Source organism: Anomaloglossus baeobatrachus, chromosome 1 (genome assembly GCF_048569485.1).
Source record: "Anomaloglossus baeobatrachus isolate aAnoBae1 chromosome 1, aAnoBae1.hap1, whole genome shotgun sequence".
Lineage (NCBI taxonomy): Eukaryota > Metazoa > Chordata > Amphibia > Anura > Aromobatidae > Anomaloglossus > Anomaloglossus baeobatrachus.
In genome coordinates, this window is record NC_134353.1 from 337409252 (window position 1) to 337429517 (window position 20266).

Sequence of the window (20266 nt, forward strand, 5' to 3'; positions counted from 1 at the left end):
ATGGAGCGACAAAGAAGAAGGGAATTTTGTTTACTTACCGTAAATTCCTTTTCTTCTAGCTCCAATTGGGAGACCCAGCACCCGCCCCTGTTTTTTTGTGTACACATGTTGTTCATGTTGAATGGTTTCAGTTATCCGATATTCCTTCGGATTGAATTTACTTTAAACCAATTTATAATTTTTTCCTCCTTCTTGCTTTTGCACCAAAACTGAGGAGCCCGTGATGCACGGGGGGTGTATAGGCAGAAGGGGAGGGGCTTTACACTTTTAGTGTAATACTTTGTGTGGCCTCCGGAGGCATAAGCTATACACCCAATTGTCTGGGTCTCCCAATTGGAGCTAGAAGAAAAGGAATTTACGGTAAGTAAACAAAATTCCCTTCTTTGAGTGGATAGGGTAGTTGAGTGGGATGTAGTAAAGAGTTTGGTTTTGCCCTTGTTATAGGAAAGATGATATTGCTGATGGACACCTGAGATTCTGACATAGAGACATGGATCTCAGTGTAATCGATGTGCCATGATGGTGACTACTATGCACTACGGTATCTGTGCGGTCCAGAAGTATTTTAGGGTTCTTTTAACTCTGACGACTGCTGATATTTTATCGGATATTACTCGCTTCAATGTTATCCTATTGAGTAGTGCCGATCAGCGCTTTTTTTTTTTTATGCCGAAAAAAATGAGATTCCAGAAATCTCATGTACACACAGACAAAACACTTGTATCTTTTTTCCTGACTGAAACGGCAAACTGGTTTTGCTATGTTTTTGAAAGAGCATCATGTTAATTTTTTCATTGTTTTTGCCACAGGTTTTTACCCATACAAAGCAATGTGGAAATGCATAACTGCACCACAAAAAGCAGCAAAAAAGCAGTGTGGGAACATAGCCTTATTAGGGTAAATCTGCAGCCAGTGCCTAAGCTCTTCAGCTCTTCCCAAAAAAGGCCCATACAGCTGAGCTCACTGATTGGCTGCAGCATGTTAAATCCTCACTGCAGGCAAGCGAAGATCAGAAATTTAAACTGCATTGATGCTATATAGAATATACTTAGAAAAATGAAGGTTCTTCGCACAAAAATTGGCCAATTCTTGTGTGCCCATCAACTGCGGCAAGTTGACTTTTCTTCGCTGGACCCTTTCCTTCATGCCTCTCCTGAACTACCGTAAATGTCTACAAATATATGGGCAGATAGGATCTACCTTGAATTAAAACCATCCTGTGACTGATGGGTGGAGAGCACAGTCAGAATAAGAAGCTGTCTATGTGACGCCCTGGCCTATCAGGTCGTCGCAGGGTATTGTGCAATCTGCCCTTCTGCACAGTATCCACCCTCCTTGGTTACGAGTCCTGGTCCTTTGGTGTTGCTAACAGCTTAGCCAATCAAAATCCTAGGAACACTTTCCACTTTACCCAACAGACACACCATTGGGGGGCCTGAAGGGAATAGGGCCGCCCTCATGGGGGGGATTGGTGAGGGGAAAGTGAAGGAAGTGAGGGTTGAGCTGGAGGGTTGAGGCTCTTGTGAGGAGAGGCCACGGAGCAAGGCTCCTGTAGTACTAGGTGGCAGATGTTGGTCTGGGCCTGGTAGGAGCTGGAACCCCGGTCTCAGGGGGTAATGTCAAGGGGCACGGACAGCCAAGGAGGGCAGTCGGCGGCCTTGAGCTATCACCGGGCAGGGGCCAGGGTATGACGTGGACCCCAGGCCGGAAAGTAGCTTCACGCGTTCCGGTAATTTACTTGACGGGGGTGAAGACTTCAAGATTCATCCCCTACGGAGGGGTTAAACATCAGGCTGCCACACAATCGTCACCGGGCTCCCCAACGGCAGCGATGGTCCCTCACATTACCACACACCATGGGTGGTGTCACGAACTTTCCGTTCCCCCTGTAAATAATACCCCCCCTCTTTTATTCTGAGTGGCCGCATGACCCCCGGGTCCGGAGACCTCTCGAGCCACCGCGGATCTGGATCAGAGCAGCCCGGCTGCTGGCACGGCACATGTAAACCTCCAATATATACAGCAAAAAAAACAAAACTGCATCTCTAAATATAGCAAGTGTGAAAAAAAAAGTTCTTTGCACAAAAATTGGACAATTCGTGTGCCCATCAACCGCGGCAAGGTGATCTTTCTTTGCTGGGATCCTTTTTCTAATGTCATGCCTCTGTATATTCTATATAGCATCAATGCAGTTTGTTTCATATATTTTATATTTGCTTATGTCTTGGCATTTACGATCCCTCTTTGTGTTGCCTGTAGTTTTAACAGCTAGCACTATTTGGAGATGTGTTTTTGTTTTATTTTTTACGTATTAAAGGGAACCTGTCAGGTGCAATATGCACCCAGATCCTTGAGCAGTTCTGGGTGCATATTGCTAATCCCTGCCTAATCGTCCCTGTATACACTAGCATAGATAAAGTAATCTTTAGAAAAAATATTATTAAAGATCTTTTACCGTATACTAATGAGCGAGGGCACTAGTCCCCTGGGCGTTAGTTTTGTTGGCTAGTCTGCCCCCTTAGCATTAATACACCCCTGTGGGCGTGCTGACATACTAATGAATGCTCAGCGTCCGAGGATGGTCGCGCTTACCTCTCTGCTGAGATCACAGATGACTTTGGATTTCGGCTCAGTGCCCATGATCTCAGACTTTCGGTCATGCGTACTATGGAGCCAGGTGTACGCATCCCGACTTTAAACTGGTGTAGTGCGCGTGACTGGAAGTCTTGGATCCAAAATCCAGCGTTTGCTGTGGTCTCAGCAGAAAGGTGATCGTGACCAACCTCTAATGCTGAGCATTCATTAGCATGTTAGCACGCCCACAGGGGCCGACTAGCCAGGGAAGTAAGATGCTTGCGACTAGTCGCTGGCCTCATTAGCATATAATAAGGGATCTTTATAAATACTTTCTAAAGATCTCTTTATCTATGCTACTAGATACAAGGACAGTTAGGCAGGGATTAGCCATATGCACCCAGAACTGCTCGTGGATCTGGGTGAATATTGCACCTGACGGCTCCCTTTTAATATTTGCGCTGCGGAAGAATATTGTGAACATGCGTTTTTAGGAATGCTCATTTCTGAATAATAAAGCAGAGCAGATAGGCTACTGATCACCTGAAAGACAGGCAGAATGCTTGTTTGTCAGGTGAAATGACCTTTTGGTTTGCACAAAATATAATTTCATTCCACAGAGCATCTGTACCGCCCCGCGCTCGGCCGCAGCCACGGGTCACGTCGCTCTGCAAGGGGTTTCTGGCGATCTCGATGGGGGTGGTTAGGTAGGTGTACGCCCGGAGCCATGTTTTGAGCTTGTGACGCCACCCACGGGACGTGGTGAAGGTGTAGACACCACTGCTGCAATTACGGGTGCCCGGGGGAGATGGTCGTGCAGCAAGATGTTAACCCCTCCGTGGGCAGGGACCCGTTTGGGGAAGTGTATGGCGGCTGTGCGGTGCAGGGCGGTGCGCGGCCGAATGGCACTGTTGTACTCACTATGACAGATACACCGGAGTCTCTGGTAAACCAAAAGGATGGTGGTTGGTGCCCGCAGCCGGCTGCGTCTGGTCCCCCACCCGGTTGTTGGTCCCTGCCTTTCTCCTGCACTTCTTTTGTAGATTTTGACTGCCTGCGCTTCAGCGACGGGAGTCCGCTCCCCTGCGTGTATGTGTCGGGAGAACCCGTTTGCCCGCAGGCGCTGGCCCGTGGGATCGTTCTGCCTGTGCGGTGGCTTTCTATCCCCCTCGGTGGGCTGTTGCCGTCTTTCGGGTCTTGGGACGGGAAAGGACCTAAGGTCCAGACCTCAATCAGTAAATTCAACGTGGTCCAGTGGCTTCTGGACCTCGTTCTGGGTCTGAGTACCCCTCCTGGTGCTCCGGTTTCCAATTGGTTCCCTGGTTCGGTACCGGCGGGCCACTACCCTGTCCCGGTCCCTTACGGTTCCACCAGCCGTCTTGCCGGCTCCTGCAGGCGGCAACCACCGTCTGCCTCCTGGCCGCAGGCTATCCGGGCTACGACCCAGATTCCTGACAGATGCTTACTCCTTTGCAACAACTCTCCTCTCCTTACAGAACTCATCTGTTTTCCCGCCTCAGGCTATCCAAACTCCTCGGTGGGTGTGACCAACTGCCTGGCTCCGCCCCCTGGTGTGAACGTCCAGACCTGAGAGGGGTGACTCAGGGTTTTTAGGTTGGCTGCTGTTACCTTTTTACGGGGACGGGTGTAATGCAAGGGCCTACCTGTGACTCCCTGGCTAGTCCAGGGCGTCACACATCATTCTGTGTGAACAGGATCTGTGCTGCCAAGAACAATGGCAGGCTATGTATGCTGAATGATTTATTATAGATTGCTTTGTGCACATCTGAAGCCAGATTGGTCTTCTTAACCCCTTTACGACATTCGCCGTACATGAAGTGGGTGTATGAAGCAGGCCCATGGGATGAGCTCGCCCATGCTCTACAGGTAATGGCTGTGTTACAGCGAGGACCTGCTGCTAACAATCATGGGTGGAGTGGAGCTCTGACAACAAGATTTAACACATGTTAGCATGGGGCATGTCATTTTAAGCTAGTATCTGTGCGCCTGTGATGTGATCGCAATAATCAGTAAAACTAGGCACTCCTATTGAAAAAAAATAGATTTATTTTATATTTTCAATCAGTTGTGAAGATGTTTCGGTCAATTTATTGACCTTCTTCAATTCATGTGCTGGAGATTAAGGATTGTTTGATTTAGAACTGCAAGATACAGAGCGGTGTCCACCGTTGTCTGAGTGTGTCCAGCATGTGAATTGAAGGTCAATAAACTGAAATGTCTTCACAACTGGATTGAAAATATAAAATAAATACCTATTTTTTTCAATTGGAGTGCCTGGTTTTACTGATTATTATGGCTTTGGAACCTACCTGTGCACCCACTAAAGTGACGTGTTTTTTGTACACATGTGATGTGATCGCAGGCCGATGATGGGTTGCTATCACAGTAGGGGTCTGCTGAAGACCTCCATGCTTGTGATAGTAGCACTCCTTTGTAACCTGCCTGTGGCCGGGCTTCAAAAGAGAATGATTTTCACGTTATGCAGAAATGCTGTGGTATTGCTATATATAGCACAAGTGATTAGACGATCGCAGGTATAGTTCCTTAAGGGGACTGTTAAAAGCAGTGAAAAGTAAAAAAAATGTTTTAAACAACAAAAAAGTTCAAATCACCCCTTTTTGCCTCATTAAAAATAAAGATAAAAAACTAAAAATAATACACGTGGTATTGCTGCATTAACCCCTTCATGACCATGGACTGATATATCAGTCATGGAGAGTGTCCCGTTAAGCCCCGCCCCCTGCCGCGGGCAGGCGACGTTGATCGGCACACATCAGCTGTTTTCAACAGCTGACATGTGTGTCTGCATGTTACAAGTGGAATTGCATTCCACCCGTAACATTAACCCCTTACATCTCGCTGCCAAAGTCTGGCGGTGAAGATTTTTACTTACCGCTGCGCCCATCGGAAGTCACGTGAGTGATCACGTGACTTTCGGTGGTTGCCATCATAGCACAGGGTCATGTCATGACTCCTGCAGCTATGATGTTTCACTTTCGTTTTCCCTCGGCCCGGAACAGAAGGAAACAGGAAGTGACTGTATCTGCTGTTTACAGCTGTGTAGCTGTGATCAGCAGATAGTGCAGAGCGATCGGATTGCTGATCGCTATAGCCCCCTAGGGGGACTAGTAAAATAAAAAAAAAATTTAAAAAAACCCAAAACCCTAAAAGTTCAAATCACCCCTCTTTCCCCCCCATTGAAAATTAAAGGGTTAAAAAATAAATAAATATACACATTTGGTATTGCCGCGTTCAGAAATGCCCGATTTTATCAAAATATAAAATCAATTAATATGATTGGTAAACGGCGTAGTGGCAAAAAGAATCCAAATGCCAAAATTACGTTTTTTTGGTCGCCGCAAATTTTACGCAAAATGCAATAATAGGCGATCAAAATGCAGCATCTGCGCAAAAATGGTACCATTAGAAACGTCAGCTCGAGATGCAAAAAATAAGCAGTCACTGAGCCATAGATCCCAAAAAATGAGAACTCTATGGGTTTCGGAAAATGGCGCAAAACGTGCACCACTTTTATTGGACAAGCTTGTGAATTTTTTTTAACCCCTTAGATACAAGTAAACCTATACATGTTTGGTGTCTACAAACTCGCACTGACCTCAGGCATCACACCCACACATCAGTTTTACCATATAGTGAACACTGTGAATAAAACATCCCAAAAACTATTGTGCCATCACACTTTTTTTTGCAGTTTTTCCACACTTGGAATTTTTTTTGCTGTTTTCCAGTACACCATATGGTAAAACTTATGGTATCATTTAAAAGTACAACTTGTCCCGCAAAAAACAAGCCCTCATATGGCAAGATTGACGGAAAAATAAGAAAGTTACGGCTCTCGGAAGAAGGGGAGCAAAAAAACAAAAACGGAATGTGCCCCGGGGCTGAAGGGGTTAAAAAAAAGTCTGCTCTATCAAAATATAAAAATACCAAAACAAGAGAGACAGCAGCATTCTTTAAGCGCCAAGACCTATGCAAACAAGGTCACCTTGCCGCAGTTGATGAGCACACGAGACCTGGCCAATTTTTGCTCAAAGAACCTTCATTTTTTTTAAAGTATATTTTATATAGCATTAATACAGTTTAAATTCAATTATAATCCATATATTCTTTATATGCATCTGTCTTGACACTGAGTGCTACTGTATCCCTTTTGTTTGTGTTTTAAGCAGCTAGCACCTGTTCACACTTGCTCTATTTGGAGATTATATTTGGAGATACAATTTTTTTTTTTAAATATAAAAATAATAAACACAATCGGTAAACAAGATTTTGCTGAAATACATTTATTCAAAATTGCAGTTTTGATTGTAAACTATTACTTTTCCTCCACAATATAGTGAGATCTTGGCTTCCTCCATCATCTCCAGCACAAACAAAGCCCTAGCAAGTCTTATGGATATTTGGGATGGCCTAGGTGTCAAAGAAGAGATGCGTTTGCAGAGGATTGAACAAGTCAAAAGGCACATTGAGGTAAATAGTTTTTTTTTTTTTTTTTACTCCTTGGCATTGTAAAACGTAGTAGAAATCTGCTGGTCTCACACCTAATAACCTGTTTTTAGTGAATGGGTAACAAGGTAGTACATGGTACCGATATAAGGCAATACCAAAAATGTCGTCTAGCACCACCATAGGAATAAAGGACTACCGTAACTTTATTGAATTATTGTCGCCATAGTAGGTTAAAAATCCATGGTAAAAAAATAGTAGCAACGTATTTCAACCTGCTAAGGGTTCTTAATCATATATACCATATTTTCCAGTTTGCAAATCAAAAAGGTCCATGGAGCCTCTGTTAGGAGTCTCAACACAGAAACCAGCCAGATATCCCTCCGGGAAGGGCCCAGCCAAGGGGTGACTCTTTTTAGGAGACCACCATAACCACCATATTAAGTGGCCCTTTTAGTCAATATCGAACTTTTTGACAAGTTTAAAGATATGACAAGGGAAATACCAAGGCCAGGTATCCATCCACAGGCAGCCGTTTCGGTGTATTACCCCTCATCAGTGTGGAGTAGGATTCTGGCCGGGTGGGAGCAATGCCTAGTAGACAAACAAAACAATCACTGATCTCGGGAAGACCAGCCAGAGAAAACACCGCCGGCAGCCAGCGAGGGCGCTCAAGACAGTGAAATCGGTGTACTTAGGATTTCACTGTCTTGAGCGCCCTCGCTGGCTGCCGGCAGTGTTTTCTCTGGCTGGTCTCCCTGAAATCAGTGATTGTTTTGTTTTGTTAGTCTACTAGGCATTGCTCCCACCCGGCCAGAATACTACTCCACACTGATGAGGGGTAATACACCGAAACGGCTGTCTGTGGATGGATACCTGGCCTTGGTATTTCCCTTGTCATATCTTTAAACTTGTCAAAAAGTTCGATATTGACTAAAAGGGCCACTTAATATGGTGGTTATGGTGGTCTCCTAAAAAGAGTCACCCCTTGGCTGGGCCCTTCCCGGAGGGATATCTGGCTGGTTTTTGTGTTGAGACTCCTAACAGAGGCTCCATGGACCTTTTTGATTTGCATATTTCCCAGGGGGCAATGTACCTAGGATTTCACTGTCTTGAGCGCCCTCGCTGGCTGCCGGCGGTGTTTTCTCTGGCTGGTCTTCCCGAGATCAGTGATTGTTTTATATTTTCCAGTTTGTAAGACACTTTCTTTTTTTCCTTCAAAAATGGGGGTGCGCCTTACAATGTGGATATGACTTCCCGGGGCAGCGGTGGTGGAGCATAGTCATAGGAGACAGGGTTGGTGATATTGAGGGTGTCACTGCTGAGTCGTCGTGGAAAACTCCTGATCTGACTGCAAGCTCTATTGAATCGCCCACAGCTGACGCAATGAACTTCAAGGAAATGGCTGCGGAGTTGGTGCATGCACAGAACGACGCTATGAACTTCATAAAAATGGCCGCGATGCCTTTTTACACACGCGCCGCCTCCGCGTCATTTTCTTGAAGTCCATCACGTCAACCAGGGGGATTCGATGAAGCCCACAGTCAGATCCGCTGCCCACCGCCGCAGTGACACCCCATCCTGTGACTGTCCTTAGTCACTCCACAGCAGTGACACCCCCACAGCACACCGGCAGATTAATGGTGCCCGCCATAATGATACCCCCGAGGCAACCGTATCGCCAACCCTTCGTCTAGTGACCCTCCTGAGACGCAACACCCCCCACCTCTGAGACCGCTGACTCTGCCCCCTGTGACCTTCCTGAGCTGCCCCACCACTGCCACTCGGGGGATAGCGGCGGTGGTGGGACAGCTCAGGAAAGTCACAGGAGGCAGAGTCAGCGGTCTCAGAGGTGGGGGGTGTTGCGTCTCAGGGGGAGCGGCGGTGGTGGGGCAGCTCAGGAAGGTCACAGTGGGCAGGGTCAGCGGTCTCAGAGGTGGGGGGGTGTTGCGTTTCAAAAGGGTCAGAAGACGAAGGGTCGGCAATACGGTTGCCTCGGGGGTGTCTCTTGTAAGAATTAGGATTAAGACACACTAGGATTATGAGTGTGCGCATGCTGCGTTTTAGGTATGACAACAAAACTGCACCCTTTGACAGACTTTCACAACTGTAAATACTGCCTTTGACACAAAAAGTGTTAAAAACGCATGCATTTTTGCCACGTTTTTGCCCTATTTGTGTTAATACATTGTTTTAAAGGAAAAAGATGATGGGATATTTGATAGCTAGAATGTTAAATAGATGGATAGCTAGAATGTATAGAATAGAAAGAAGCAGAATAGCTCAATAGATGGAAAGCTAGCTTGACCAGCTGTTTTTTGTTTTTTAGTTTGGGGGGGGGGGGTAAAAAAAAATGACGTGGGATCCCCCCCCCCGTTTTTCATGTGCAGCGCAGGCACAGCAGAAGCTGCAACCCTCAGCTGTCTGCTGTACCTTGGCTGGTTATGAAAAATAGAGGGGATGCCATGCTTTTTTTTTAATTATTTGATTTTTTTAATTAATTTTTATTATTTTTTTAAATGACGTGGTTTCCCCCCCATTTTTTTAAAATTAGACAAGGTACAGCAGACAACTGGGGGCTGATATTATTAGCCCTAGCTTAGTGATGGCAGACGTCTGAGACACTACGCCATCACTAATCTGTAAGTGAAAGTAAATAAACACCCAAGAAATCCTTTATTTGAAATAGACAAAAAAGCACCCTCTTTCACCACTTTATTAACCCCACCCCAAATACCTCTACAGGTCCGACGTAGTCCACTCGAGGTCCCACAACGCTTCCAGCACTGCTAGATCTGATGCTCACAGCGCCTTAGAACAAGACTGCCAGCTGTGAGCTCTATGCAGCAACTGAAGTGAGTCGCGCTATCAGCGGTGCTGTCACTCAGGTGATTTGCGGAAACAGCTGGAGTCTTCTACCTGTGACTGCAAATCAGACCGCGACTGAAATGCGCTGCAGGCGGAGGCCTCACCTGAGTGACGTCACCGCTGATGGCACGTCTCACTTCAGTCGCAGCCTGACTCTCACAGCGGAGAACCCATGACGTCACTGCTGTGACACATGCTGTACTGTGGGGCCCGCAGCTGTGACGTCAGGAGTTCACCCGAGTTCATTCTGATTGTGCGGCTCTGTCTGCACTCACAGCTGGCAGTCATGTTCTATGACACTCTGTGTGACAAGACAGATGTAGCAGAGCTGAATTGCCATGGGACCTCATGTGGATTACTTTGGACCTGGAGGGGTGTTTGAGGTGTTAATAAAGTGGTGAAAGAGGGGGCTTTTTATTTTATTTCAAATAAAGTATTTTTTGGCTATTTGTGGTTATTTACTTTCACTTACAGATTTGTGATGTGGGGTCTCTCATAGATGCCTGACATCAGTAACCTAGGGCTTAGTGGCAGCTATAGGCTACTTATTAACCACCCTCCGGTGATTGTGTATAAGCTTCAATGGTGACGGTATGTTAACAGCGCTGTAGCCAATCGCTAAGTTTGGCAGTTGTGACAATGTAGTTGGCAGGACCTACTGAACTCAGGGGAGGGTACTGTATTTTTGGGCGTGTAAGATTACTTTTTAACCCCTGAAAATGTTCTCAAAGGTCGGGGGTTGTCTCATACACCGGGTTTTGTCTTATACGATGGGTGTCATCATGGCTTTACACACAATATAAGATATTCTCACCTGCCCTCCGTGCCCGCACTGCCTCCAGCTATTTCTTGCAGTCCACAGGCACACAGATGCCTCTGTGATGGCATCTGTGCACGGAGCGGCCGCTGCTGGATGTCGTCATGGCTTTACTACAGTTGAATGCTTTACGGCGCCGCAAAGCATTCAACTGAAGTAAAGCGCTGACAGTAGTGGTGGCCCTGTGTATTGGACTTTCTTTACTGCACTTGAATGCTCTGTGGCGCCGTAAAGCAATGACAACATCCTAAAGCGGCCGCTCCGTTCACACTATCATGGAGGAGTCTCCGTGCGGACTGCAAGAAGCAGCTGGAGGCAGCGCGGGCACGGAGGAGAGGTGAGAATATTTTTTTATTGTGTGTAAACAACGGCACATAGGGGGCAGAAGGGAACCAGCAGGAGGACATTACTAAACAAGGGGGACATTACTATACATTGAGGACATTACAGCAGGAGACTTCATTATCCAATGAGGACATTACAGCAGAGGATATTACTATACAATGAGGACATTACAGCAGGAGGGCATTATTAAACAATGGGCTCATTACAGCACAGGACATTACAGCAGGGGACATTACTATACAATGGGCTCATTACAGCACAGGACATTACAGCAGGGGACATTACTATACAATGGGTTCATTACAGCAAAGGACATTACAGCAGGGGACATTACTATACAATGGGTTCATTACAGCACAGGACATTACAGCAGGGGACATTACTATACAATGGGTTCATTACAGCACAGGACATTACAGCAGGGGACATTACTATACAATGGGCTCATTACAGCACAGGACATTACAGCAGGGGACATTACTATACAATGGGTTCATTACAGCACAGGACATTACAGCAGGGGACATTACTATACAATGGGCTCATTACAGCACAGGACATTACAGCAGGGGACATTACTATACAATGGGTTCATTACAGCAAAGGACATTACAGCAGGGGACATTACTATACAATGGGTTCATTACAGCACAGGACATTACAGCAGGGGACATTACTATACAATGGGTTCATTACAGCACAGGACATTACAGCAGGGGACATTACTATACAATGGGCTCATTACAGCACAGGACATTACAGCAGGGGACATTACTATACAATGGGTTCATTACAGCAAAGGACATTACAGCAGGGGACATTACTATACAATGGGTTCATTACAGCACAGGACATTACAGCAGGGGACATTACTATACAATGGGTTCATTACAGCAAAGGACATTACAGCAGGGGACATTACTATACAATGGGTTCATTACAGCACAGGACATTACAGCAGGGGACATTACTATACAATGGGTTCATTACAGCACAGGACATTACAGCAGGGGACATTACTATACAATGGGCTCATTACAGCACAGGACATTACAGCAGGGGACATTACTATACAATGGGCTCATTACAGCACAGGACATTACAGCAGGGGACATTACTATACAATGGGCTCATTACAGCACAGGACATTACAGCAGGGGACATTATTAATTAAACAATGGGCTCATTACTGCAGTTTCTGTGAAGTAGCAGGGATTTCCTTGTGTGACACCTACCAGGGATCAGGTCCCTGCCGTGAGATCACTAGTCGTTGCTGAATGGTTGGGACCATTTTCTTCAAAGGCGATGTCCTGCTGGGCAGGACGCATCCCTATGTTTGACACCTACCAACGACCTCCTAACACAGTCCCAACGCCCGCCGAGATCGTTATACAGGTCGCTGATCGTTACTGTGTCGTTGGTAATATCTGACTGTGTGACATCTTACCAGCGACCTCCCAACGACTTACCAGCGATACTTATCAGGTCACATCGTTTTTGGGATCGCTGGTAAGTCGCTAAATGTGACGGGGGCTTTACACTTGAGTATATAGGATATATCCCAAACTATATTTTAACTGGAAAAGTTGGGGGTCATCTTATATGCCGGAAAATACAGTAAGTAAAGTGAAGTTCACATTTTTAGAAAACAAACTTGGCTCACAGGCAAGTTTTCTGAAAGGGGTCAACTTAAAGAAGTTAATGGGTTATTCCCATCTCCAAGACCCTATCCCAATATGTAGTAGGTATTCTAATATTAGCAAATGCATCCAATTAGAAATGTAGTATATAAAAGGTGTCTCTTACCTCATGTCCAGGGCATGGCAGAACCTTGGGTATGCATGGTTATGACCATTAGCAACTAACTGTGACTATGTGGGTTTGTAACCATGGATAGCTAAGGTCCTGCCATGCCCTGCACATGAGGTAAGTGACATATTGAATCAGAAGAACTATATTACATTTTTAATTGGAGGTATTTGCTGCTATTTATAATATCATCCTGTATCTACTACATATTGGGATAGTGTCTTTGAGATGGGAATATCCTTTTTAAGGATTTTCCTGCACCTCCGTACTGATTAACCACAAGCACCTCCAGACTTTTCTGCCTTTTATTACACCTCAGATCCGTTCATTTGAAGTTGCAAGACCAGACACAACTGCTTCCAAAACATATGGAGTTGTGCTTGTATAATAAGGAAGAGGAAGTTCCCCTCACCTACATGATCGGATAGTAATTGAGGCTCTTCTCGATTTTCTAGTACTGGTAACCCCCTTTCACCTTGTACATACAGATTACCCCATACACATACCCTAATATTCTTTTGTGCAATTTCTTGTGCTTTCTTCCGCTATAATATTTTCTTTTATTTTGTAGGAATTGTTGAACAAAATGATACATGAAGAAAGAGCTATGAAAGACCGGCTTGAGAAAAGTATTCAGTTTTCCAGAAAGGAGTTGAAAGCTCTCTGCCACGATTTATCTGTGGAGGAGTATAAGGTGAGCACTCCTGGCTTTCTTAGGCTGCTTTCACACATCCGGTTTTAGCAGAGTCGGCCAATCTGGCTCTAAAACCTATGCAACGGATGCGGCGACAATACCGCATCCTTTGCATAAGTTTTTGACATGCGGCCCGTCCGGTTTTTGCTGCTTGCGGCAGGCTACTGAGCATGCGCAGTGGAAAAAAACGCATGCGGCGGCCGGATGCGGTGTTTTCCGCAGGACGCCGCATGTGGCGTTCATAGGCATGCATTACAAATCGCGCTACATCGGCCGGATGCGGCAAGATGCGTTTTTTTTTTACCGGACAAAAAAACGTGCCAGGCAACGTTCCATCTGGCACTAATGTAAGTCTATGCAAAAAAAACGCAACCGCCAGCAAAAAAAAAAACTCAAAGCGCCGGATTGTGCCGCACAGGAAAAACCGGATGTGTGAAAGCAGCCTAACTTAGACTTTGAAATTAAATTACTTTCAAGATGTCTTAATAAGAATATTTAATAAACAAAATGTGATATTCTTGTTCTTCTGCCCCCCACCAATTGTCTGTTTCCAGGGATGCTAGCAAAATAGCAAGTTTCATAGCCCCTTCATTACTCACAAGGCACTGCTCTCTACTTTTAGCAGTGACTATGTCTGGTATTAAGTCCAATTTACTTCAACCTGGTATAGGGAAAAATGTAAAATCGCGTAGAGCTGCTTCTAAAAGTGTAAATCTGGGCCAGGTAATCAATTAACAGGATGTGATACTCGCTGGAGCAATGGAACCCTTTAAAACTGCTGATTGACTGGGGTGCTGAGAGTAGGTCTCCCTCCTATCTGAGCTTAACCGCTAACCAACATTGGACGTATTGGTACTTCCAATGTTGGCCCCTGTCTTTAATGTGCAGTGCCTTGCAAAAGGCAAGGTGTCTTAAAAAAATAAAAAAAATTCAATAACTGAAATGTAAAGTTTTAATGTTTTGGTTAAATATTTGTTTTTAATTGAGAAAGATATAAAAAAAAAATTAAGTTTGGTATTTTCCACTCTAAAACACTAGGGGGAGCAGCTGCTGAAATCCTACTGTAGAACTAGCTCACATTACAACTGCAGTAAAAGTGGCCCACTTTTACTGCAATTGTAATGTGAGTTAGTTCTACAGTGGGGGGAATCTGCTTTCCTGTGTGTGATGTCACACCTACCCCTCCAATTCTGGGTGTTTCCAAAAGAATAAGGGAAGATGAAATTTAGGGACACAGTGCGAAACCATTTTGTTGGTGACTGGAAAGTGATCCTAATGTCTAAAGTATCAACGAGGACCACAGGCATAGTACGCCACTGTATACTACGCCCTTCCCCCCCGCATTGTTCCGTGCCCCCCCGCGTTGTTCCATGCCCCCCACCCCCCCCCCCCCCTGCGTTGTGTTCACAGCATACGCTGTGAGCTCCACAAAGATGGCGGTGATCTCCTCCCTGCTGTGATCTGGACAGCCCGGGGGGGTTGTCCAGGTCACAGCAGGAAGCAGATACAGTGCAGGAAATAGGGTCAGAGAGCGACAACTGTCTTCTATGCACAGGAGCTGTCGTATTTGAGGTAACTGTCATTACACACTGCAAATCCAGGATTTCAGCCCCCAGTGTTTCAGTAAAGTTAGAATTAAATAAAAACTAAATAAACAGCGAATTTAATTTTGTATTAAAAATACTTGATTTCATAATAACTATTAATACAAAAATAAAAAAGCGCAATAAATTACCTTTTAAACTCCTGTGAATTTTTCTATTTTTGCCACATCTCAGCCTGGAATTTTACTCTTGTTTTTTGTAAAGTTTTGCATCAGTTCATGTAAAGAACATGCCTATAACTGTGAAGATTTGGTTTTCTTGTGTTATTGTGAAGCAAACAACAAATAGGACGCAATAACGGAAAACGTCAGTGTGCATAACTATCCACCCCCCTAAAGCCAGTAGTTTGTAGAGCCTCCTTTTGTGGCAATTACAGCTGCAAGTCACTTTGGATAAGTCTCTGAGCTTTCCACATCTTGCCACTGGGATTTTTACCCATTCCTCAAGGCAAAACTGCTCCAGCTCCTTCAAGTCAGATGGTTTCCTCTGGTGAACCGCAGATTCTCAATTGGATTAATATCTGGGCTTTGACTAGAACACTCCAATACATTTACACGTTTCCCCTTAAACCACTTTAGTGTTGCTTATATCAGTATGCCTTGGGTCATTGTTTTGTTGGAAGGTGAACCTCCGTCCCAGTCTCAAGTCACTGACAGATTTTTCTCAAAAATATCCCTTTATTTCACACTATCTACCACTCATCTACCCCTAGACTCGGACCATTTTGCCTGTCCCTACTGCCAAAAAACCTCCCCAAAGCATGATGCTACCACCACGGTTTCACTGTGGGAATGGTGTTCTTGGAGTAATTAGCTGTGTTGGTTAGGGACCAGACATAGCGTTAACATTGGTGGCCAAAAATTTCACTTTTGCTCTGACCCCAGCACCTTCCTCCCATATATTTGGGGAGTCTCCTACATGTCTTTTAGCAAACTGAAAAAGAGCCCTCCAATTTTTGGTCATAAATAAAGGTTTTTGTCTGGCCACTCTTCCATAAAGGCCAGCTATATGGAGTGTACGGTTTATTGTGCTGGTATGGACAGATATTCCTGTCTCTGCTTGGGAACGCTGCAGTTCTATTAAGGGTTACCAATGGTCTTTGTGCTGCCTCTCTAATGAATACTTTTGCAAGGCACTGTAGGCTCAAGAACTGAGCCCACAGTTCTGTCTGCAAATGATACTCTATTATTCAGCCCTCATTTGCCTCTAACATGAGTGTAGCTCCACCCACATATGTTAACCTGATAAATGCCTCTGTGAGGCTGTGTGCACACGATGCGTTTTTTACCGCGGAAACGCTGCGTTTTGAACCGCAGCGTTTCAGTGGCAAATTGCATGCGTTCAGCTTTCCCAGCAAAGTGTATGGGAAAGCTGAAAAATCAGTGCACATGCTGCGTTTCTTTCCGCAGCGTTTTGGATGCCAAAAATCGGTGCGGAAAGAAAAGCAGCATGTCACTTCTTTTGTGCGTTGTGGCTGCGTTCTCTCCCCCATTGAAATCAATGATGTGGGGTCAGAACGCAGCCACAACGCATGGACCTGCTTTTTTGTTGCGGTCCGCGGCCTTTGTCGGCACGCCAGAACGCAGGCATTTACCTGGAAGTGAGGTCAAGAGGTTTCCTGTTGACCTCACTTCCTGGCAAAGCCCCCGGTGTCGCCAAAGTGCCCGCCCCGACCCCCGACCCCCCTCCCGAAAATCCAACATGGCCGCGCGCACAGTAGCGCATCGGCCGCCCTGCTCCTATGATTTCTGTCGCATGTGCAATAACACATGCGACAGAAAACTGTTCCCCAGGCCCTGCCCGTTCACCCCCTATTCCCCCCGGTGTCATACATACCTGTCCGGTCGCAGCGCTGATCCCCCGCGGCCCCCTCCTCCTTCAGTGCACGGTGGCCGGTCACATGAGCAGAGCAGCTGACAGCCAGCACAGTGTTCAGTGTGAGCTGTGCTGGCTGCTCGCACTCTGCAGCTGTGACCCGGGGAGAGTGGGTGCAGATTTTTGCACCCACTCTCCTCAAATGGAGGGTCTGCCCTCCTAGAAAATGGGGGATACGTTTCCTGAACGTGCCCCCATATTCTAGAAGGTCCAGAGGCGACGTGGGACATCCATATGGATTTCTGCGGACCCATTTTTTTTAATTAAATTGGAGAACAAGGGAATGATTTGGGGAGTGTTTTTTCTAATAAAACATTTTTTGTTGTCTTTTTTTGCTTTTGTTTACTGTCAATTAGTTATGTCGGGTGTCTGATAGACGCCGTGACATCACTAATTGCTGGGCTTGATGCCAGGTGACATTACACATCTGGTATCAACCCCATTTATTACCCCGTTAGCCAACGCACCAGGGCGCGGGATGAGTTGGGGCGAAGCGCCAGGATTGGCGCATCTAATGGATGCGCCACTTCTGGGGCGGCTGCGGCCTGCTATTTTTAGGCTGGGAAGAGTCCAATAACCATGGCTCTTCCCACCCTGAGAATACCAGACCCCAGCTGTCAGCTTCACCTTGGCTGGTGATCTAATTTGGGGGGACCCCACGTTATTTTTTTTTTTATTCTTTATTTATAAATAAAAAAAAAAACATGGGGAGCCCTCCAAATTGATCACCAGCCAAGATGAAGCTGCCAGCTGTGGTTTGCAGGCTACAGCTGTCTGCTTTACCCTGACTGGCTATCAAAAATAGGGGGGACCCCACGCCATTTTTTTTTTTTTTTTTTTTTATTGGATAAATACTAAGCTAGGCACCCTTTAGTGCCACATGAAAGGTACTAAAGGTGCCAGCTTAGAATATGCTGGCGGGGGTAGGACGTTCTATATATTTGACATCCCTTCATCCATTGACGCTTTTTAGGCTGTGTCCACAATCAGGGTTTGCAGCGTTATGGGCGCTGAGTGTTTTCCCTGCGTCCATAACGCTGCGTTGTGCAGTAGAAGCACAGTGGAAGGATTTTTGGAGATCCCATGCCCACTGTGCTTCTTTTCTCCGCAGCATAAACTGACCGGTAGCGTGGCTTCCTGAGCCTCAGCATGTCAATTTATGCTGCGGAGACGAGTGTTCTCTGCAGGTAGCATAGAGCTCCACAGCAGCCTGAACCCAAATCGTGGGCATGGGCAGCTGCAGGAAGGCTGGCACTGTGTACTAGACGCCGTGTCGCTGGATCATGGCCACATAGCCTTAGGCCCCTTTCACACGTCAGTGATTCTGGGACGTTTGTGCTTTTTTTTAAACGTACCAGGATCACTGACATACGCAGACCCATTATAATGAATGGGTCTGCTCACACGTCAGTGATTTTTCACTGCACGTGTCTCCATGCGGCGTACCCGCGTGTGCGTGATTGCCGCACGGAGACATGTCCATTTTTTTCTGGCATCACTGATGTCCCACGGACCACGCAGTGGTGTGATCCGTGAAACACGTGCCAGAAAAAAACGTGCTTTTAAAATAAAAAACATTTTAACTCACCCGGCTCCAGTGATGTCCTCTGCAGCCCGTCCTCCCTGTTCCTTCTGTGCCGGCTCATTATTGTCGCGCATATTCATGATGCACGACACAGCCAACCCGGAACCAGCTGCTGCGGGGGTCAGCGCCGGCCGGATGCTGCACCGCGTGAGCGATCAGCACCATGGAGAGCGGGAGCGGGTGCAGGTGAGTTAATCTCTAAGTGCAATCACGGGCCACGGAGAACGGAGCCCGGATTGCACTTAGACAACCCACGTGTGCCGTGATTCACGGCACACGGAGGGACATGTGCATGTTTTACACGCCAGTGAAAAACGTCAGTGTTTTTCACTGACATGTGAAGCGGGCCTAAAAGTGAGAATATTGTTGCTACAGCAACATTTTGGGGGAAGTAGCTGTGGATTCAAAATGCTTAATATACTCCTGAATAAAATCCTTGATGGGTGCAGATTCCAAAATGGGGTCACTTGTGGGGGTTTTCTGACGTATAGGTACCTAAGGGGCTTGGTGCGCGAAGTTTATTTCAACTTTTCCAAAATTCAAATGGTGCTCCTTCCATTCCAAGCGCTCCCATTTATCCAAACAGAATGTGGAGAAGGAAATGACATCACAGGTTTTTTTTTCCAAAGGTCTGTGTTCAACCAACTTTATTATCACTGACAAGTCTTAAAAACCGCACCTAAAAAAACGCATGAAAAACGCATGAAAAACGCATGAAAACGCATGCGTTTTCGATGCGTTGTTTCTCAAAAAGCATTGTTTACAATTCTCCCCTCTGCCAGAGGGTGCGTTTTTTTCCGCGCGGAAAAAAAAGCAACGTGTGCACATACCCTGAATCTGACAACAGCATTTCCTGTGTGTGTTCCGGAGGGTGCACTGTTCTAACCAACCAATGGAATTCCTGCAATGCAACGAAAGCAAAAAATGTTTTTGGGGTTTTTTTTAGGTTGTGTGTTTTTTTTTGTTTTTTTTTTTTACCAACTTCCTAATTTTTTTCTGCCACTTAAAGGGAACCTGTCAGGTGCATATGCACCCAGAACCACAAGCAGTTCTCTGTGCATATTGCAAATCCCTGCCTAACTGTCCCTGTATACACTAGCATAGATAAAGAGATCTTTAGAAAAAGTATTTATAAAGAACTTTTACCGTATGCTAATGAGCGAGGGGCCTAGTCCTCTGGGCGTTAGTTCCCCGGCTAGTCGGCTGCATTAGCATGTTAGTACTCCCCTGTGGACCCCTGTGGGTGTGCTATCATGCTAAGGAATATGCAGCGTCAGAGAATGATCTCACTCACCTCTCTGCCGCCCGACGCTGGATTTCTGCTGAGTGCGCATGACCCCGCAGTTTCGGTCATATGCACTATAAAGCTGGGTGTACGTGTCCTGGCTGAAGTAGTGCACATGACCCAAACTCCGGACTCATGCGCACTGAGCCGAAATCCAGGGTCGGGCGGCAGAGAGGTGACAGACATCATCCTCCGACACTGCACATTCATTAGCATGTTAGAACACCCACAAGGATGTACTAACATGCTAATGGTGGCGACTGGCTGGGGAACTAACGCCCAGGGAACTACTAGTCCCATCGCTCATTAGCATATGATATAA

At 46.0% G+C, this 20266-nt stretch overlaps 1 protein-coding gene across 2 annotated transcripts in view; it reads left to right on the top strand.

Moving 5' to 3' along the window:
- The window catches only part of LOC142292385 (protein regulator of cytokinesis 1-like), a 135256-nt gene that overhangs the window by 28367 nt on the left and 86623 nt on the right, over nucleotides 1-20266 (top strand). For both annotated transcript variants that reach the window (XM_075337732.1, XM_075337722.1), the window contains exons 2-3: nucleotides 6954-7086; nucleotides 13473-13595. In XM_075337732.1, the coding sequence (XP_075193847.1) occupies nucleotides 6954-7086; nucleotides 13473-13595 (256 nt within the window). The remainder of the gene's footprint in view (nucleotides 1-6953; nucleotides 7087-13472; nucleotides 13596-20266) is intronic.